This window comes from Rhipicephalus microplus, chromosome 2 (assembly GCF_043290135.1).
Source record: "Rhipicephalus microplus isolate Deutch F79 chromosome 2, USDA_Rmic, whole genome shotgun sequence".
NCBI lineage: Eukaryota > Metazoa > Arthropoda > Arachnida > Ixodida > Ixodidae > Rhipicephalus > Rhipicephalus microplus.
The window spans coordinates 251,641,388-251,661,041 of record NC_134701.1 but is presented as its reverse complement, the minus strand read 5'-3'; the positions used below and the strand labels follow the sequence as shown (position 1 = coordinate 251,661,041).

The 19,654-nt window shown below is 44.7% G+C and overlaps 1 protein-coding gene across 1 annotated transcript in view; it reads right to left on the bottom strand.

Moving 5' to 3' along the window:
- LOC119169279 (cell adhesion molecule Dscam1) overlaps positions 1-17,149 on the bottom strand; it is a 160,555-nt gene extending 143,406 nt beyond the window's left edge. Inside the window, exon 1 of the mRNA XM_075879613.1 lies at positions 17,001-17,149. Within this exon, the coding sequence (XP_075735728.1) occupies positions 17,001-17,037 (37 nt within the window). The 5' untranslated portion in view covers positions 17,038-17,149. The remainder of the gene's footprint in view (positions 1-17,000) is intronic.
- Between the last annotated feature and the right edge of the window lie 2,505 nt (positions 17,150-19,654).

Here is a 19,654-nt window from a genome sequence, read left to right as displayed (position 1 = left end):
GGTATAGCATCGCTACCGTAATCAAGCGTATATTTATCTCACACTCTGAGAGTCGAGCACGTTTCAAGGAACGAGAAGCTGTTCACGCGTAACCAGCTGTTTCGCTGTAGAGGCGCTCTCATAGAGGTGGCAAAGGACTGGTATATGGTTGGCGAGTGTAGTTTCTTGATCGTTAGGACGGCCGAGACACCAGGCGCCCCTTTCTCTCGGTCTGCTACCGACTGAACCCATGCTGTTTTTCCTTCTGCGAGATTTTTCTCCGCTTCTTCTAGTTCGTTTGTGTTCGCACATGCAAGACAATATAAACGGTCGAGCCAGAGTAAAGCGCCAGGTGGCGAGGGTCATTTATACGACGCCCGCTGCCGATTAGTCTGAGCCACCTTTCTTGCGGTTGGCGTCGCTTTGTTATCGCCTACGGAGCCCTTGTTAATGCGTCGCCTATATACCGCACACAGTATACCGGAAGTATCGCAGTCTACTTACTGTCTCACCGATTTGCCAGTCGATTACCTTTTCTTTTTTTTCTGTTCTTTCTGCCTGTAGGCTTCCCGTTTGAAGAAATGCTGCAATTTGACAACGAATTATGAGCGGGCAGGAAATGAGTGCAGTCTTCCGCGAAACAACCTAATCGGCAACGTTAGAACGTGTGTTGGGTTGTTTGGTGTGTCGGCCTTATTAACGAACGTGTTTAGGGACCTCTAGGATGTGTGGTTAACATCGGTGAGTCAGACTTCAACAAGCATGACTGCCCGCCAATTTTAATTAGCTCTGATTGAGAACATCTGCTTTAACAATGCGCCTGTTTTGGTGATTACATGAACGTTTAGCAACGTATTCTCCATAGAATTCTCCAAATAATGATATTCGGCTTCCATGTTCAGCTCCTTCATCAACACGTTAGGTACCATGTTTCACATGAAAAATAAACTATGCGTTTAAATATTCACCTGTTCAAATGTATTTAGTGCCGCCAGGTATAGTTCAACTATTTTCGTTCCAGTCGGCGATCGGTGCGTAAAAAGCACTTTTCTTACGGGGGAGGGAGGGCTACAGCCGCTTTTTATGTATGTTCGTGGAAGCGTTTGTATGTGTGTGTCTGTATACACGTAAAACTTAGAAATAATATAACGGGTTCAGAAGAGTGCGACTGGCATAACCAAAGCCATCAACCAATTCCACTCAAACTGAGCCAATATCTGACGAAGAGAATTGGGGGGCGGGGGGTGCAAAAGGGGAAGGGACAGCACTTCTGAATACAAGTATATGTGCGATGGAACTACTTCAGGCAAGCATTATTAGAAGTCACGGTAACGTAGTAGTTAGGCGTAACTGGAAAAAGGAAAATATACAAAAGCTACATATAGGCACATCCACAAACGCTTAAGTTTTATAATGTGGCAGAGGTAGCACGGCCGTTTTCTACAGTAGTAGCATGAAGGATTCCAGGAATCGTATCACAGCCACGTCTTTGTCAATTAGTTTTAAGTGTCACAGATTCTCATTTCCTTGACTGAAGATTGTTTTCACTTCCACAGTAATGCTGGCTCCTTTGAGTTTGGATTCGTCCAGGAACAAGCATAATCCCGTAAACAAGAACTGAAAGAAACAATCACAAAAGGGTAAAAGTAATAATGGGAGGCAAAGAAGAATATATCTGCGTGACGGTGCTGCAATAATGCATTCGGAAATTCAGACAGGAATACTATCGCTGAGGCACACTCCTCCGTCCTGCGCAAGTACACGTAACAAAGAGGGCAAAACCTTCCATTTATGACCGAGTACCCGCGCCGAAATAGAGAAAAAATGATCTTCAACGCGTCTCCCCTGTAGAAACAAAAGCAACATTTCGTTCTTCAAAGAGTCAGCTTGGAGCCTCCCCGGCCATAGTCGCAGGAGTGTACACAGTGGACACAGCCAATAACGCTAGGGGAAGAATAGGCTAGGATGGGAGATCTTAAGACGGTTTCTGTGACGTCGTGTTTTCTTGTTTCTTTCTTTTTCGCGTCAGCGAGTACACTTCTCGCCTTTTGACGCTTTTTTTGGTCTTTAATTGTTTTTTTGTGTTTGTTTTCGCCCAAGTCTGTGTTTGCTGTTGAGAGAGATACAAAAGAGTTCATAAATGCGAATGACTGGTTGGTGGAAACGAGGCCCCTCAAAGAAGAAGCTCTGAACTGAAGGAAAAGATGAAAACGGCGGAAAATTGGAACCAAGCCGCCGAGACGTAGCATATAGGCTTATTCAAAAGAAGCGATGGTGAGTAAGAAAGTAAAAACAAACGCGCAAAAAGGAACAAAGTGACTCGGAGATTACTAGATAAACCGCGTTCCGCGGTTATAAAGCTTTCGCTGGACAGCTCCATTCGTCTTCCGGGTCACCTTCCACCACGGGGGCCCGGAATCGTTGCCTAGCTTATACCCTTCTTCTCAGTCGTGGTCAACTATTGTGCCTCTAATCATTTCCGGAACATGACATCTAGGCTTTTTTTGCTTCTTCCCTTTTCATCCTCTATCTCTGTCACACAAAGCAGTCTTCATTTCTCTCGCCTTGCTTCAGTCACATTCCTTTGTGAGCGAGCCTGAAAGTGGTTTTAACCGAGTTACCCTTGCAATGCCCAGGCAGTTTCGTCGGGTGGCGTCAGCCTCGTTCTGTGACATTGCACGCGCTTTTTTATTTTTATTTTATTTTTTTTCAGCTTCGCCCGCTCACCGATGAGCGTGGAAACAGGCGTATTATGATGCCAAGAAATGCCGTCTCCCCCCCCATCTCTCTCCATCTTCAGAAACTGGTGATGAAAGTAAGGTATATGAAATGTCTAAAAGTAGCCTTTGTTGACTCTAACCCTCACGATGCTTCTAGGAAGGCAGAAAGAAAAAAAAACAAGAAGGCTCACTTCCAACGTGTTATTTCGCGTGGTGCCTCACTGATAATTTGAATTTTCGCATTGTTGAGCACACGACCATTCCTGAGCACGGAATGTTTTCGTTGGTACTTGGCGATAGAAATGAGAAACCCGAGTGCTTTTTTTTCAGATTAAAGATGCATCTCTTTTATGTTCGTTACAATGCGACGATTCTGATGAATAATGAGGCAACTTTACGTAAAACATGCCCTATTTTTAAGGTATATTTAAAATAATTTCGAGAATTCAACATGCACATCACGCTACTATCATTGTTCTCCAAAAGCGCTGATGCAAAGTAAATTATTAATAAGTTATAGAAATTTCTTAAGGCTTGAGGTACTAACCAAAAATGTTGCATGGCTCTTACTTGTTATTAATAAAATGTTGAAGAACAAGTCTTAACAGTAAAGTAAAACAAAAGCCAGCCCCATGGAATAAAAACAGTAGCTGTACGAAGACGACGAACACAACAGGTAGGCACACATTCAAGAATGAGCACCCATAGAGTCACACTTTTTTATTAATGTGCTGTAAAAGAATATGTTGGCGCACAAATAAGGAGCCTGCTTTTGTAAGTTATGGTGGTTTTCCACAAGTTTTTTTTAATGACTTGTCACGGTTGGCGTTTTATTTTTCAGGCTATCCTTCTTCATCATCACGCATAATCGCTGTACGTTGGCATGTCGCAACATGGTCAAAATGTCTAACCTAATAATGCACCCTTTGTGGTGGTGCCATCAAGAGAAGAGATACGTTAAGCATAGCGAGATGGACACCAGACTCAGCACACATCTGCCACAGGATCTGATCTTCCACATCTTGTGTATACTGACTACTGACGTATTGACTTCCATCAGATTTTTCGGGAACATATTCTCTATGTTGGAAACGGCGCCCTTATATTCCATTGCGCTCCACACGATAAATGCAAGACGTCCGGCAGTAAAACCACACAATGGAAAACGCAGCGCTTCTACAAACAACGAGAAACCACGTTTGAATCGGTGGCCTCGCAGGCATGCCATCTCAGGTTTTGCAAGCTTGGGGGACAGGGATGAAGCTCAGCGCTCATCTCGGAACCACTCCCTCGCCTCACCTCTTCTAAAGATGCAGATGAGAGGCGCAAGTGGCGCGGCCGTCTGAGCGATAACGTTGGGCTCGCGACCAGTGTCGACCGCCCCGTTGGATTCACACAGAGAGGCGACCAAAGATCCGAATAATGCCGAGCTCATTACAGAAACCCATTTAGGACGCCTGCTCGCCACACTCACAAATAGCTGGCTACAGCCTCTCTCCACACAAATGGAAGGCAGGAAAGAGGGAAATACCCCACGGCTGCATAGAAATGCATACATCCTGAGCGAGCCATTGCAGGCACCACGACTCGCTTCTCGAACTTCTTTACTTTTTCACAGTGAGGTCGCGCACTGCTCTCTGTATAACGAGACGCATGAAACCCCACTCAGCACACTCAAAGAGGGATAAAAGGGGAGAAGGGGCTGTAAAATATCCGGTGCCTGTTTTTTTTTCATTCTTTTCCCTGTGTCATCGTTGTGGACAGAGTCCTTACCCCGACCGAGGCACCCCGCCTACGTATTTAGTCGGCTATGTTCTGTACGGGTTGCTTTCTAAGCAATGTTAACAAAGAATAATTTATACACATTCAATAAATTGCGTGTTACCTCGCTTAGTGCGCTTAGACAAGTTAGTACAGGGCATATTTTAACGCCGTGGTGGGTGACTTAGATTTCCCTGGGGTCTAATGAGCTTACCCTGGGATACAGGACAAGAAGGGGCACTGGCCATCAGCTTTGTTCTCACTCGTTCGTTCTCAGAAAGTGGCCGTGAATATTTAGTCTTTGAATTTGTGCACTAATCTCGTAAGCTAATTTTAAGCTAAGTACACCGCAAAAAAATATGAATACGAAAACGCGGTAGTGCCACGTGGCGTGTGTGTGTGCGTGTGCGTGTGTGAGTGTGTGTGTGTGTATGTGCGAAAGAGAGAAAGAGAAAGAGGAGGAGGGTGCTATAAATGTTCAGTCAGTGAGTGAGTGTTCACACTTACTCTCCCACTCTAATAATGCTATCTCCATAGCGTACAATTTGTCGCTTCTCTGTTGCAGTAATTCAAGGCACCTTTTTATGAAGGATGCAGCAGATATTCAGTTGTTGTCAGCTATGACAAGACACCAGCACATCTTCTTTTCACTTGTTTCTGTGTTCATTCTTTAATACCTGTCACGTTTCAACGCCACCTCAACACGAATACCTACAGCCTACATATTAAGCCAAAAGGGGAATCTCGCCGCCTAACGAAACCACTAAAACCTTTCGCAAGACGGGCGTCCGACTTTTACTAAATGTCTCTACAAAGTGTGGAAGACACTTCCCCGAAATAGCGACGCTGAAATATACCTACTTTATCAACACAGGTATACCGCGCTGGCACCATGAATAATTGAAGTTCATCGCTTATAAAATGAGTACGGGCCTAAAATTCGGGTAACAACAAAGCACCAAAGAAGAAAAGACTCTCGTGGATGTAGCGCAATATTTCCGAGAAACGGTAATAATTTGTTGCGCTATCAAGCAAGCGTTTTCGTATCAACTTTTCTGTGAGCAACGCTTTGTCAAGTCGTACATGAAATTTCTTTTCGCCTTTCATCAGTCAACCACCTCAGCTACGCGAACGAAAGGGATGGTGTGTTAATCATTCTGGGTTTGCCAACCAAAGCATATTTTTGTCGAGAGATAATTTAGAGTTTATTTTCTTTCGATAAAAAGCGCATTAAATTAGTTTTATACTTTTGAAGGCACAAGAATGACACTTTTTTGTGGTGAAATTCTTCTTTCCTGATTAGAAAGTAAGGCGATCTTTATAGGTGAACCTTAGTGTACTGCACGCGAAAATGCAAGAATACCCAAACAGGCTTGCGCAGCTAGACAACAGCCCTTATCTCGTCGTTTCCTTTTCGCTACTTGCACAATATATTAGCGTTAACTAGGGTAACGGTTGAACTTGATACCTTGGCAAGTTATTACCGTATATAGACATTTCGGTTCACGTAAGGATACAACTACACTCATCATTAGACATAAAGAGAGCCCGACAACCGCGACAATTTCACGGACAAAGTTAGTGGGAGAAGGTTTCTCAGAACAGGGCGCAGTAAATGCACTGTTTCCCGCCATACCACATAGCTTTAGAACTATGAATATTATATCCACACCCTGGGTAGGTATTCGCCATCGTATTATGTAAAATGACTAAATCGATAAAATTAATCTGCTCTTGGTATGATTCGTACGCGAGTCGATGTGCACGAGATCTGCGCATGTTTGCGTCTGAGTAAGTATCTATTAAACCAGCCAGCCATCTCCGGCATGCCCACGAGGTCGCATGCAATAACATTGACTGGCGTGCGAGGCCTGCCATTGCTGGCTCCTTAAGTGCAGAGGAGATGCCCTGTTGCTTTCTGTCGGAAGAAGGAGCGTGAAAGGGCGCTGGCGTTGGGCTGAGTGGTAGAGAAAGCTGCGTCACTTAAGTAGCAACTTCGAACTTTGATCAAAAGTGCGCTGTAATCTCGATATACATCAGCGGCCAGCTTTCATACTTGCAATCCTCTCACCAATCGCTTTGCGTTAAGGTGACAGACACCACGAAAATTGATTGATTGATTGACAAATTGAATAATAAATAATATATTATCTAATTGGTTATATATTTGATTGGTTGGTTTATTTATTTATTGTATAATTGATTGATTGATTGATTGATTGATTGATTGATTGATTGATTGATTGATTGATCCATCGAATGATTGATATGTGTAGTTTAACGTCCCAAAACCACCATATGATTATGAGAGAGACCGTAGTAGACTCCAGAAATTTTGACTACCTGGGGTCCTTTAACGTACACCCAAATCTGAGTAGACGGGCCTACAACATTTCCGCCTCCATCGGAAAAGCAGCCGCCGCAGCCGGGATTCGATCCCGTGACCTGCGGTTCAGCAGCCGAGTACCTTAGCCACTTCATCAACGCGGCGGGGCAGACACCACGAAAAGCACTTACTCTATGGAGCGGCCATATTCCCTTACACCAGAGGTTTATAGGCTTACGCACGATTGAATTCAAAATAGCCGCTAGCCTTAATTTGTGTAACATTGTAGTTGGTTTCAATCCCATTCACAGCTTTCCACTTGTGTTGAAGCTGCAATTTTTCAAGCTCATGTGTTCCATTCTTCTAATACACTTGAGATAGAGTATATATTTGGTGGTGCAGTCAAATTACACAATGTTAGCGCGATAGCAGTTATATGAACAGTCTTAGTAGATTTTTGTCGTCGCAATCACCGTCATCTGCTACATAATTATATGCATATAATTATACAAAAATGCAAAAAAGATTTTAAAAATGGAAGCACCTAACCGGGTATTCGAACCAATGTGCCTATACAGCACGCCACATCGCATTTTTCGGGTCCTTTGTAGAAGTTCCACGTTAGGCTTGCGCACCTTCAGTGGCGTGATTGCACTAAGTGTCATAGCGTATATATAAGCTTTCTGCCAGATCCGTAATGTTTTTCAAACATTGGGACCAAAATGTCTTAGCTTTGACTGTCATGTCGCAAATAGTGGTCAGCAGAGTCATGAAATAAAGAAGTGTTGTAGCGAGGCTTTCGTCGCTCAGGGCTTGCTATAGACGAAAGCAGTGTCCGACAGTTGTCATATATTGATCACCCCAAATAACATCAGCCAACGCCAAGGCAAACTTTTTCCGTATAACTTAGTTTACGGATCTATGTTGCCGACAGTACATCCGAATGAAATAAGCAACCGATGATAAGCTTTCGCCAAACGTCTGCGATCACCACGCGGACAGTGTGACAAGATTGGAAACGACAAATTATCGTAATACTCCGAACGTTTTTGCTCAAAAAGTGGCATCTGCTAAGTAAATCAGTTCACTACCCTAAGTGCCACCCACAACTGCGCCTGTAGAGCTACGCTCTGAAAGTGAACTCAGAAAATACTACGAAAACCAGAAGGAATAACATCACCAGGAGTTGTGTCGACAGTCATTCGAGGCATGAGCGAGCGCAATCCCACAGGAGTGATCTCGCGGTCACGTAGCGGTCAGCATCTTCATCGATGCCGCCGGTGCCGCAGAGACGTGCATTTGCAAATCTACGCGGGATGCCGGGCACATGACAGCGACAGGACGACAAGCCGTGGTGTCGAGGAAACGGCGAGGCATCGCCTCCAGGGGATATAGAAATGCTGTCCAGCTAAGCAAGACAGAACGGGAAAGGCATGCAAAAAGGGGTGTGCTGCAGTCGAGAGTCTGTCGCTGACATCGGCTGCAATCACGCTGATCGGATAGGAACTGGACGGACTTGCACTGGTCCTTCGGAGACAGCCAGCATGTGGAGTTCCCAATCTTTACTTTTCCAGTTTCATCTCTCTCTCTCTCTCTCTGTCCTTCTGCTTGAGATTGGCTGCGTGGAATGTTTGGCGGGAAACCAATATACGTCTGGATGTTGTGCAAGACCACCGTATCGTGCCAGAGAAGCTGGTGTTCCCGCCGATCGAACAAAGCCCGTCGATATGGATTGTTATAACTACCCAGTGCATTCGTGTTGGTCCAGACGTCAATGCGCCACTCCTTCTCTGAGGCTGGAGATTAAAGCATGGACGAAGACATTACGGAATCATGCCTAGTTTGAGCGCCCTCATTTCTACTTCTCATGAACAGCGTACTTTGTTTGGTAACTAAGCCGAACTGTGTGTCTTAATGTACAAGACGCACCCTTGGAGTTAGTGTTCCTCTTTAGTAAAGGTTTACTTTCAGAATGCAGTAACAAGAAGCCAAGCAGCCACCTTGTTTGACCTAATGAACAAACAGTCAAAGCTCAATGGTCATGTGAGGTAAAAACGTAGGTGAGGGGAACTTAATTTGTTCGAAGCGTACACCGCACAAGCTCAAAATGTACTTTATTACTGAAAAATGACTCCAAATATTAGCATATATTATTATACGTTTTTTGTTTGTATCTTGCATTTTGTTTGTCGTGTACTGACCTTAGTATGGTACCTCTTTTTATTCTGACTTTCTCTCTTAGTTAGGCCGTTGAGATGTGATAAATGTCGCGCAAGCATACGGCTACAGTTTAGTGCATTTTCTATTCTCTAAGACCAGTCTTGCTACAACCATAATTCTTTCGTGAAAGCCGTGATGAACAAAAATGCCTTTGTTACACGTTGCTCGATGTCCCTACTTTCAACACACTTTAATGAACACAGTTTTAACGAAGTGTCGCTTTTTTGTTATTCTATTCCTTGGGACATGGTTCATTTTTCAGACTAACATGTACCAGTCTCAAAACACTCTTTTGAGTCGTGCACGATGTGCATTATAGAACAGCGCAATTTCCCTAAGCAAAACTAGCTCCCACACTATCCAGGCTTGAAAATTGGCGTCCTTAAAGCTTCGTTCGAACAACAGGCTGGAAGATACGGGACTCATATAACACCTGTCGACTCGCGTACCTAGCTTAGCGTGCTCTGCACTACCAACATAACATTGGCAAGGTACAATGAAAAAGACGCTCTCTCCCTTCCCTTTGCCACTTCCTCCTCCTTCCCTCCAGATTTCTTCTACCGGGCGTCTATCTTCCTACACCGGTATAACCCTGGCCTTGTCAGAAAGGCTGTCCCAGCGGAGGAGAATCATGATTGATGTCGGACCGGCATCCAACGCCCGCACCGCCATTCGCGGCAGTCATTTGTCTGCGCGACGTTTATGGGCGCACTCCCCTGCTGTTGTCTTCATACATCCCGCGGCAGAAAGTGATTTATACCAGCGCGAGCGGTGCGTGTTTATCCACCGAATACGTGTTGATTTGAGGCAGTCGCAGGAGCATCTAGTCCGCCTCTTGTTTTTGGCACGTGCCGCAATTTCTTACACTGCGTTCGGTCGACAAACTTTGTTTCGATTTTGGCGACGCACGTATCATAAAAAAAAGAGTGCCTTTCTCCTCGTCCGGGCCATTTTCACTGGTGCAACAGGCAGCATTCGGGTCACCTTTGTATTTGCTGGAAAGAGCAATTGACACCCGCATCGAATACCGTCCGCGGAGACCTCATACTGCTGAAAGCGAAATTCTATAGAGGCCCGTCTGCCTAGGTTTAGCTGTATATTAAAAAAAAACCGCGGAGCGTGAAAATTTGCAAACGGCATCTCACAAGACCATATCAAGACTGCGGGACGTAAGAAACCACAAAATGGCGTGGTTGGTTTTCCATACGTATACGTCTAAGTGGGGCAGCAAGTATTTTCAAATGCAAGGATTACGTAACATAAGCTTTTCACGTTCACCGTCGAGCACTAAGCGCTATACAGCAGTCCTGAAATTTAAGATACGGATCGCCAGAGCAGCGCGGTTGCGCTTTTTCCAGCATATATGTTATCGCATATATGCACTGGTTTCCAGCATATATGTTATCGGAATTCATGTACTAAAGCGGGGCAGCTATGTTTCAACAGTGACCAGATTATTCGGGAGAGCTAACGGGTTGCCTCCTGACATTACACCTGACGCCATAATCATCAATTATAATGGCTGGGTCTGTTTCGAGTTATCGAACGTATTGCTCGGTTAACTTAAACTGACACGTTGGTGCGCGGTTAGATCTATATTCGCAACTTCCAGGTAGCGTGGTGCCACTGAGCGGTGGCGGCCGGAAGCTCTGTTGAGATGACTGAAGTTTTGAATCTGTTTCAAACAGCATACGCTACTGCTTGTTTCCGCGTGTTTGTTGGTCGTTTTTCAACGTTGTGAAGGGTCTATATATTACCGTAACCTTTTGAGTTTCTCAAGTTAAAGGCAGGGTAGAAAGAAAAAGAAAAAGCCGACTGGTTTCATTGCGAGCCTCGATGCTCACAGCCTATATACACCAGGAGAATAATTAAGCATCCTGTTCAAACTAACGCCCCAAAAAGCCACCAGGAGGTAAGAGGGTTTAACGTAGCAGGCAAATAACCAAGACCCGTGAATGCATGCAGCACCCACTTTTTCCACGAGTACAGCAACAACCAGGTTTACGGTCCTTGCACCTATAGTTCGTCTGCTCGATACGATACACTTTTGCGCATACTTATCGTCCAAAAAGGCTACCCGGAGTTTATTTACTTATTACAGTATGTTAGTGCTACCCTACATTCTGAAAAAAAAATATCCAAGTGCCACCAAATCGCGAAGAAATGCAGTCTTGACCAAAAGTGTACTTTTGTGTATCGTCTTTCGGGGCGATCATCTCAACAACCGCCATGTTGGATGTATAATCGTGCCACCAATAGATCATGAAAGTTGTGAATAACTTGAATAGTGACTAAGTTACCTACCGTGTTTTACGAAAACGTGGTGCTCTTGACGGCATGATTTATTTGAGCTCCAACTTTACACGAGTAGTGGAGACCATATTTCTCAACGAGCTAGCTTTGTTTTCATAGACTTCTCAAAAACTACAAACACGAAAGGGTGCACATCAAGAAACCAATGAGGATTATGGGCAGTGATGAGGAGACCATGAGGAGAAAGTTTCACACAGAGTTGTCGTTATTCTGTGCTGAGGCTATCTTAAACTTTTACAATAGGCGGTTCTACTACTAAGTCTCACCCAGATGTCAATACGATGGTGACATTATATGTGAAATCAAGCTTGATATCTGAGAAAGAAAACTTCGGGAAGTTTGCACTAGTCGTGCGAAGCTCGCCACGGTGAAGCACCTGCCCGTCGTTTCTCGGCGGGCAACCCTATGGCAATTCTATGGGTTTGTTCCAATACTGACAGTAAACCACTCAATAGGCAGCTAAGTGGACAGTGGCCATTTTAAGTCCCATTTCGATTCTCACGCAGGCAGCAAAATAGACAGCTTCGAGAAGACGTCATCGTACACAAAAAAAAATTGTAAACTACTTTGCTGCACAAACAAATTGGCGGCTCAGCGAACTGCATGCTCGGATAGTTTGAATTTTGCCGGAATAGACGTCTGCACACAAGCAGACGCTCTTCTAGACGCTCAATGTCAGCAACGTTCAATAATTGTTTGTGTGCATTCGAACCCGAAATAAGCTAGGACAAATAAAATAAGGTTTGTTTATCTTAACTTTTTCTTCTCGATGCGAGGTGGCGTATCATCTCGTAGACGCCATCCAGATGCGTTCCCTCTCTCGGACAACATTGGTGTGATACTGTCTTCTAAGCCTGCTCCCTTTCCTCCAATGTGGGCTGCACCATTTGCTCCATGGTTCTATAAGAATGGCAGGACCGAACCGGGTCATACAGGTGAGCACGGCTGTCACAGAATGTGCACGTAGCGCCAAATTTTTGTGGGCCTGTTTTGACCAGGTAATGTCCGGGCAACCGTATGACATTATTCTCCCTATCGGTGCTTGCAAGAAATGCACATATTATGCGGCTGTTCAGCTTATACTACGCCCGTTTTTAAGATATGTCCGTGTTCGCATCATGTTTCCTGGAGCAGCAGAGCCTCCATAGTTCAGAGTCTGCACAGACGGGTCTACTCTGCTTTAGTACAGCTTGTCTTTGCGGGCCATACAGAGGCTGTATATCTGATTATGTTGTAGTTAGTGTGGGTTGTTCAACGCCGTCGTCTGATTTGTCGGTAGACAGAGCCCGGCGAATAATTGCTAGGGTTGGGGTGCGTGCGGCTTACCCCTGGTGACCTTAAATACAAATAATTCGTCTTTCCATGACTCAGGTAGACTAACTGTGTATGCTACCTACATTTAGGTAGCACATACAGTAAATATACGTTCGGCTCATTCGACCTTGCCCAGCTGAGTGCGTTTGAAGTGACTGAAAGCCCGAAAGGAGCATTGGGCTTTCGTCATACCAGATCGTATACGTTAACCTTGCGAAAATTTGCAGCCACACATACAGTAGTAGAGCAGGAGAATATCGCACTGAAATTTGAAGCGAAAATTGGTGATATACGTGGAAATGCACGGCACCAACCCTGCAGTACTGAAAGCCACGCCGTGGCTGTTGCTTAATAATTGGGTCATAGCTAGGAACGAAACAAAAGAGAAATACAAAAGAAAGGGTGAGAAATGAGCGCGAAACACGAGCTAGCGGAAGCCGTTGTCGCGTTCATCTGTGTGCTCCAATTTCCAAGCGAGGCTTGGGCCCTTTCGCAGCTGACGCTGCGTTTCTACTCGCGTCACAGTCAATCACGACAAAGCAACACGTTACACAACGCTTGAGAGGAAGCCTCAAAAGCCTTTCACGAATGCGGCTTTACATAGTGAAGCCTACAACACCAACAGCCAGCAATGCACAGCGGGCTTCCTTTTGAAACGCCGGCTCTGTCGATAAAGCAACATATGGTGACAGTTGTTTACGTAGCCACCTGAATATAATAGGGATTCGCTTCCTGTGAGTGAGTGTCGTGTGATGCGAATTATTTCCCAGGTTTTTTTTTTATTCAGCGAATGTTTTCAGGGAGCAAATTGCGCTGGTTTGCGGAGCTTCATGGTTACTCAGTACTAAGAAAGCACACCTTTAGAAGTCGTGTAGTGCAGTTCATGCACCATCTCTCGTGTTACTGTGCAAGTTCTTGTTCTAACGCTGAATGTCCTGTGGCTTCTTTTTGCTCGCATTTCGAAGAAACTGGAAGTCGATGCCTTTTTTTCTTGGGAAATGGGCTAGAAAAAGGATACGCTCGCTTATAACTTTACCGGGGCAATTCAGAGTCATGCGCGAGTTTGCGGGTTGAGTGTAGATACACCAAAGGAAATATTGGTCATTAGCAGAGTGGCAGCGTGAAGGTATAGGAGGGAAACACTGAATTTTTTTCGAAAGAATTGTTTTGTGAAGTGAAATAAAAGTTGATACGGTACTGGAACCTCGAACTGGCGAGCAACGCCCCTGTCTGAAATAGTTGTCTTACCATCAGAGTTCACTAACGCGTCAGCAAACCACAAAGAGTGGTTCAGTTACTTGAGAACTAAAAGCACATGGACTTTAATTAGGGAAAGTCAGTACAGTAGAAGCCTACAAAATGAAGTATTTGTGAAAAAGACAAACTGATTGATGATTTGTGGGGTTTAACGTCCCAAACCCACCATATGATTATGAGAGACGCCGTAGTGGAGGGCTCCGGAAATTTTGACCACCTGGGGTTCTTTAACGTGCACCCAAATCTGAGCACACGGGCCTACAACATTTCCGCCGCCATTGAAAAGACAAACTGTCCTGGCAAATGTTTTGTTACCTGGCGCCTTTTCGTCCCCGGATTAAACATTTTGCCACCGTTTTGTCCGACTTCATTGGGCTTTATTAAGCAGCACTGCATAGCTATTTGCTTGACTGTTACTGAATTTAGTACCCGTATTCATCTACACATTAACGACTGTGGAATGATGCACGAATAATTGGGCTGTACATGTTCCTGTCGTCCCGATCTTTGACATTATACCGCGAAATTTTCTGGGCTCTTTCAACTCGAAACTACGGCGCTTTGCGAATGACACCTTCATGTCGCTTTCCGCGAAACATATTTTGCCTTCTGAATCGGTGCCGCAGTGGCTTGGAGTTCTGCTCTCAGCCACTGCGGCAACGAAGAAACTACAGAACGGGTTCTTGATCACTGTCCTTGCTACAACGCACAGGCTTTCGTTAGCGGCTTTGTTGGCCCGCATGGACGACAAGCCCCTGCTGAAATACAGAAATAATTTAAATGTCAATTCAAAATGTCGTCTACCTTGACATATATATTAACACCTTATAGAACCTCTCATGTGGCATTGCCTTATAGGACAGTCTATAGTGCTTTACAGCAGGAATAAGGCGCCGACGACCCGAATACAAGAACATACAGGGATGAGCATCAATAGTCTATGTGCCCCCCCCCGCTCACCTTTTTTTTGTATGGTTTACATAATTCTTCGTTTTATCTCACCTGCTCTTCCTTGCCCTCTTCTCTCTCTTTTTCTTCACTCATCCCCCTGCCCCTAATTAAGGGTAGTGAATGGCACATTTCCATTTGAGTTGACCTTTCTGTTTTTTTTTCTCATTTGTTTTTTCTTCTTGCTGACCTCATCTGTATTTCAACTACCATCATGGATGTAGTTTTCTGGAATTAATGCTATTGCTGTAAAAATTTCTTCAATAATGAACTGAGCCAGCTTGTTTATTTATTTGCTCTGGTATTTCTTGTTAGGAGAGAGGGGGCATAAAATAGACAGAATTTGGTCAATGAGACTTCAAAAATGACTACGTCCGAAAGTGCAAATTACCTGCGCCATAGTGTAAAGTGTTGTATGAAGTTCATGGCACAGCGCATTTCCTACAGTAAAGCTCTTCGTGAGCAAATATTGAAGGCCATCAAAGCACGTAAAATATATAGGGTTCAGAGTGCAACGTGTCCCAATAACCTTTCCAAAAGTGGAAAGTTTGTTACTTCTGCGTGGGGCTAAAGGAGAAAGCCCGCCAAGTCCACACACTGAGTCAAGCGCCGCCTTGACACGACCGGGCCCCTTTTCAAAAACCACACACACGCGTTCTACTTAGCTTCTTTTATGTTTCAACTTCTCAACAGGTAGTGCTTCTGTAAGAGAAGAAAAACAAGGCGACTCCATTCCATCGTGCCAGGCAAAGCTCATGTGCGTAAGCCTCCGTCTCAGACCCGAAAGGCCCTTCTCACCACTTGCCAATCAATAGGCTCACCGAATTCTCGATGAGCCTGACCCGTTCTATCTCGACGGTCATGCATCAACGTCAACGACAGGAGACGTGTTTCACAGGCGCCATACGCCAAACAAAACCGCCCGGCTCCTTTAGCAGCTTTCCCTATAAAGGGTCTTTTCTCCACGACACAGTCTTCCTCTTTTTCATTCTTTCCCCAGTCTCCTCTCGTACAGAACATCAAGAATGGCAAATGAAGAACAAATAAGTTGCAGTCAAGAATAAACGGTGGAAGAAAAACAAGGAAGCGAGCGTCATTTGGTATTTTGCGCACGGTGAGTGTTGTTCCTGTAGGTCAGCGTTATCGCAGACATGACTCGTCGTAAGAAATCCAGCCGAATGTACAGAAGCGAATCACCGGAGAAGAGTCTAGGCTTCGCTGAGGAGGGGAGGGGGGGGGGGCAAAGGTGCGCGTATTTCCGTAGTATAGCGCTTCATTATGCCTCGCCGCTATGCTGGATGCGTCATTAGCGCCAGGGCCTGGTGAAATCGATGAATGGATCGCGCTGTATAGATTAGTCACGAAAGAGCACCAAACTTTGGCCCCGGCCTGTATAGTTGGGCACGTACATATATATACACTGCTACCAGCCGGCAAGAACAGAGTGGTAAGAAAAGATGGGAACGCAGGCGAAGGCTTGAAGCAAGACGATGAGTAGCACGAAAGAAACGGAGCAGTTCGGAAGTGAAAGAGTTTGGAGGAGGACTTGTTTTAGGGGCGAAGCTTCTTAGGGCCTTATCGGCGTCCGTCACGCTACCCATAACCCAAGCCGAGACTGAACTGCTGCACAACAAAAAACGAAAACATCTGCGTAAAAACCATAGATTAAGTATATGGCAGCACAATGCATGATCACCTGCGCCCTCTGTCTCTCTGTCCGTCCGTTCATTCATTTGTCCATCTGTCCGTCTTTTATAATATTCGGCGGCTTCAAAATAAACAGCCGATAAAGAAACATAAAACATCTGTGTGTCGCATGCTTCCTTTTCTTCGCATTTTTGTTTTCGGGCTACTAAATGACATTCTCGAAGAGCTTGAAGAAGTGAATGTGGAGTGAAGGGACTTGTATGGCGAGACAGATTTCAGGAGTCTCAACACTTATAGGGAAGCGCGACGTCAAGATAAATCAAGAGTTATGCAGAAAGTTCAGAAGTTCTCGGGCATCGCGAAGCGTCAGCGCTCGATTGGTCGATCTAAACATCGGCACACACTTGGTAGTGAGCAGCTCGGTAACAGTGTTTTGACAGGTTAACGCTTCGGGAGGAGAAGAGAAAGGGAGAGGTTGTAGAAACGGAAACGTGTTTGTCGCTTCTACGACTCACCGCCTATGGAAAACAGGCCTTGTAAGGAGGAGACCATGACGAGGGCTTGTCGATCACTTCAGAGGTGGCCGGCTCGATGGATTGGGCTTGCATACACGGGGAAAGTGGCTGTTCACCAGGACATCGTTTATTCGCCAGCACCGCTCCCGCTCCTACTGCTTGTCTTCTTGCGCAATTTATGACGGAAACTTTGGATCACCGGAGCCTTTCGCTTCCTTCACGAGTTTCTTGTCCCGTAGGCGGGCATTCTGCGCAAGAACAAGAAAAGGGCAGTGTTGTACAAACCAGTGTGCTCCTTTGCCCCATTCTTGTAACACGGGTCATTTGATTTCGTAATGGTTGCTCCAGCGGATGAAAAGACATTTCCAAACGAGAAATCGGTGAAGGGATATCGTTCCGAAAGCCCACTTTAAGAGGTAATGCATTTCTGTTTCATTTTCTTCCCTTTAAATTACTTTATGTGCACTGTCTCGCTCTGATAGGACCATTACGAGATGCTTTGCTTATTTCTACTGTTAACCCATCTCATTGTTTGTTAATAATGCAGGCACGTTGAGAACAAGCCAGTGGTCTTGCCCAAAGGGTAGCAGAAACATACTCCGTAGTTGGTCTCGAGCAGCATCATCGAGCCCTGCAGAGTGCTCAGCTTTGCAAAACACACAAACAACAAAACAAAAATAGTTTCATCGTAACGGTGAAGCACCAATTGCGGTAGCAGCAAATTGTAATTTTATACAGATAGCGTGTGCACCAGCATTCACAGGCGCAACCTTACAATCAATGTCAACGGCTACTGCCCATGCACCCTTACCCATCGCACCTCCCTATCCATGTATATGTTTTCTTTCATATTTCTTCAAGATGGGCGTGTTTCCGCTATTCATGAGCACCCGACGGCAGGTATAGCATAGATAAACATACATAAAGAGCGGACACTCCCGTAGGGCCCTGCGGCCCAGCTACTGCGCTGCTTTCAGCGCCACGAGTGGTTGGTCAGAACCGAGAATGCCTTCAGCATAAATAAAATAACAATTTTTTTCTTTCCGACGCTGGGATTTGAACCCATGCCCTCATGCTCCGAAAGCGAGTTTATTTTCCCCTACCATACCAACCCATGCGTCCACAAAGGGAATACATGTACAGTACATTTAAACCACATGAATGTGCCTCTTTGTGCAAAACAAACGCAAAAAGACAACACTTTCCGGTCTTACTTTACTGTTTTCTGTTGCAAAGCAATAAATATCCTCAGTGGCACTTGATGTAGAGCAGACATGGAAAATTACACAAATTTATAAAATTTCTTCTTTGCAAAAAATTGGTGCCAAACTTGGGTATTCAATGTCCTCCCGAGGAGGCTTTTACATTCCTTTACAAAAGAGTAAAAGTGAGGACGGGTACGCCATCTAGTCATTGGTCAGACCCTTTCTTGCTGGGCCGTGAAAGGTCTCCAGTGGCCACTCTTTATATAGTATGTTTGTCTATGGGTATAGTACGCGGGGAGGGGGGTGCAGTTTTGTCGCATGTGCTCTTCGATCACTGAGATGAGCTGGCTTGTTTGATCTTTCCTTTAGCAACGACGATTGTCGTCCCCGCTTAAAAAATTTTGGCTGTGTTTAAAACATGCGATGACCGGGGATTATAACCCATTGTGAGTGGTCATGCAATCGATACCACAATAATAGCCACGTTTCACGTCATCATATGAGCATAATGTTGTGACTGAAGAACACTCGAAACGTATTTGGTTTCATTACTAAAAGCCGTGAACGCTCTCTCAGGCTATATGCGTTCATATTATCATTGGCTACACGTAAGCGGTTAGGTGTGTCCTGAAATATTTACATTCCGACTTTATTTTGCTGTTGTATACATATGGAGTTGCCACGCCTCCTATGATTACGAAAACAATTACGACTGGTCAACGATGTAGCAAACTATGAACGGACAAGTTCAATGTCACGAAAGCATCAAGCCAGAAGAATAAATCGGACACTACAAAAGCTTCCTATGCCCCTTATATAGTGAGATGTCATCCGCTCACATAATTAAATGCCGGAAAATGCATATAACCATCACATCTTACAAAAGGTAGTAAAATGTAAACCCTACATAAATTCAGAAAGAACTTCGTAGACAACATGACACGAAGTCGTGGGGTGAATTGGTATATAATTAAACAGGGTGAGGTGAAACCTATTCGAACTGTGGTGTCAGCGAAACGGAAAAAAAAGTCATGCCATTTTCAAATGCTTCATTTCCTTCGTTATCAGAAATCGATCTCAGTTTCCTTCCATGCATTTTTTTACTGGCAGTCCGTTATTCAGTTCCTGCTACGGTTAGTACGCCTGCTTAATGGATTAAATAACGCCACTTCTTGAAAGTAAGGTGTGGCAGCCATATTATCCAAACGGCGGCGAAGAAATTGCTCTAATAATAATAATAATAATAATAATAATAATAATAATAATAATAATAATAATAATAATAATAATAATAATAATATCTGGGGTTTAACATCCTGAAAGCACCTTATGATTATGAGACGCTGTTGTGGAGGGCTCCGGAAATTCGGACCACCTAGAGTGATTTACCATCACTGACACCACTTGCTCAAATTCTTGAAGACAGCATGTTTGCACCGGTGGTTATGG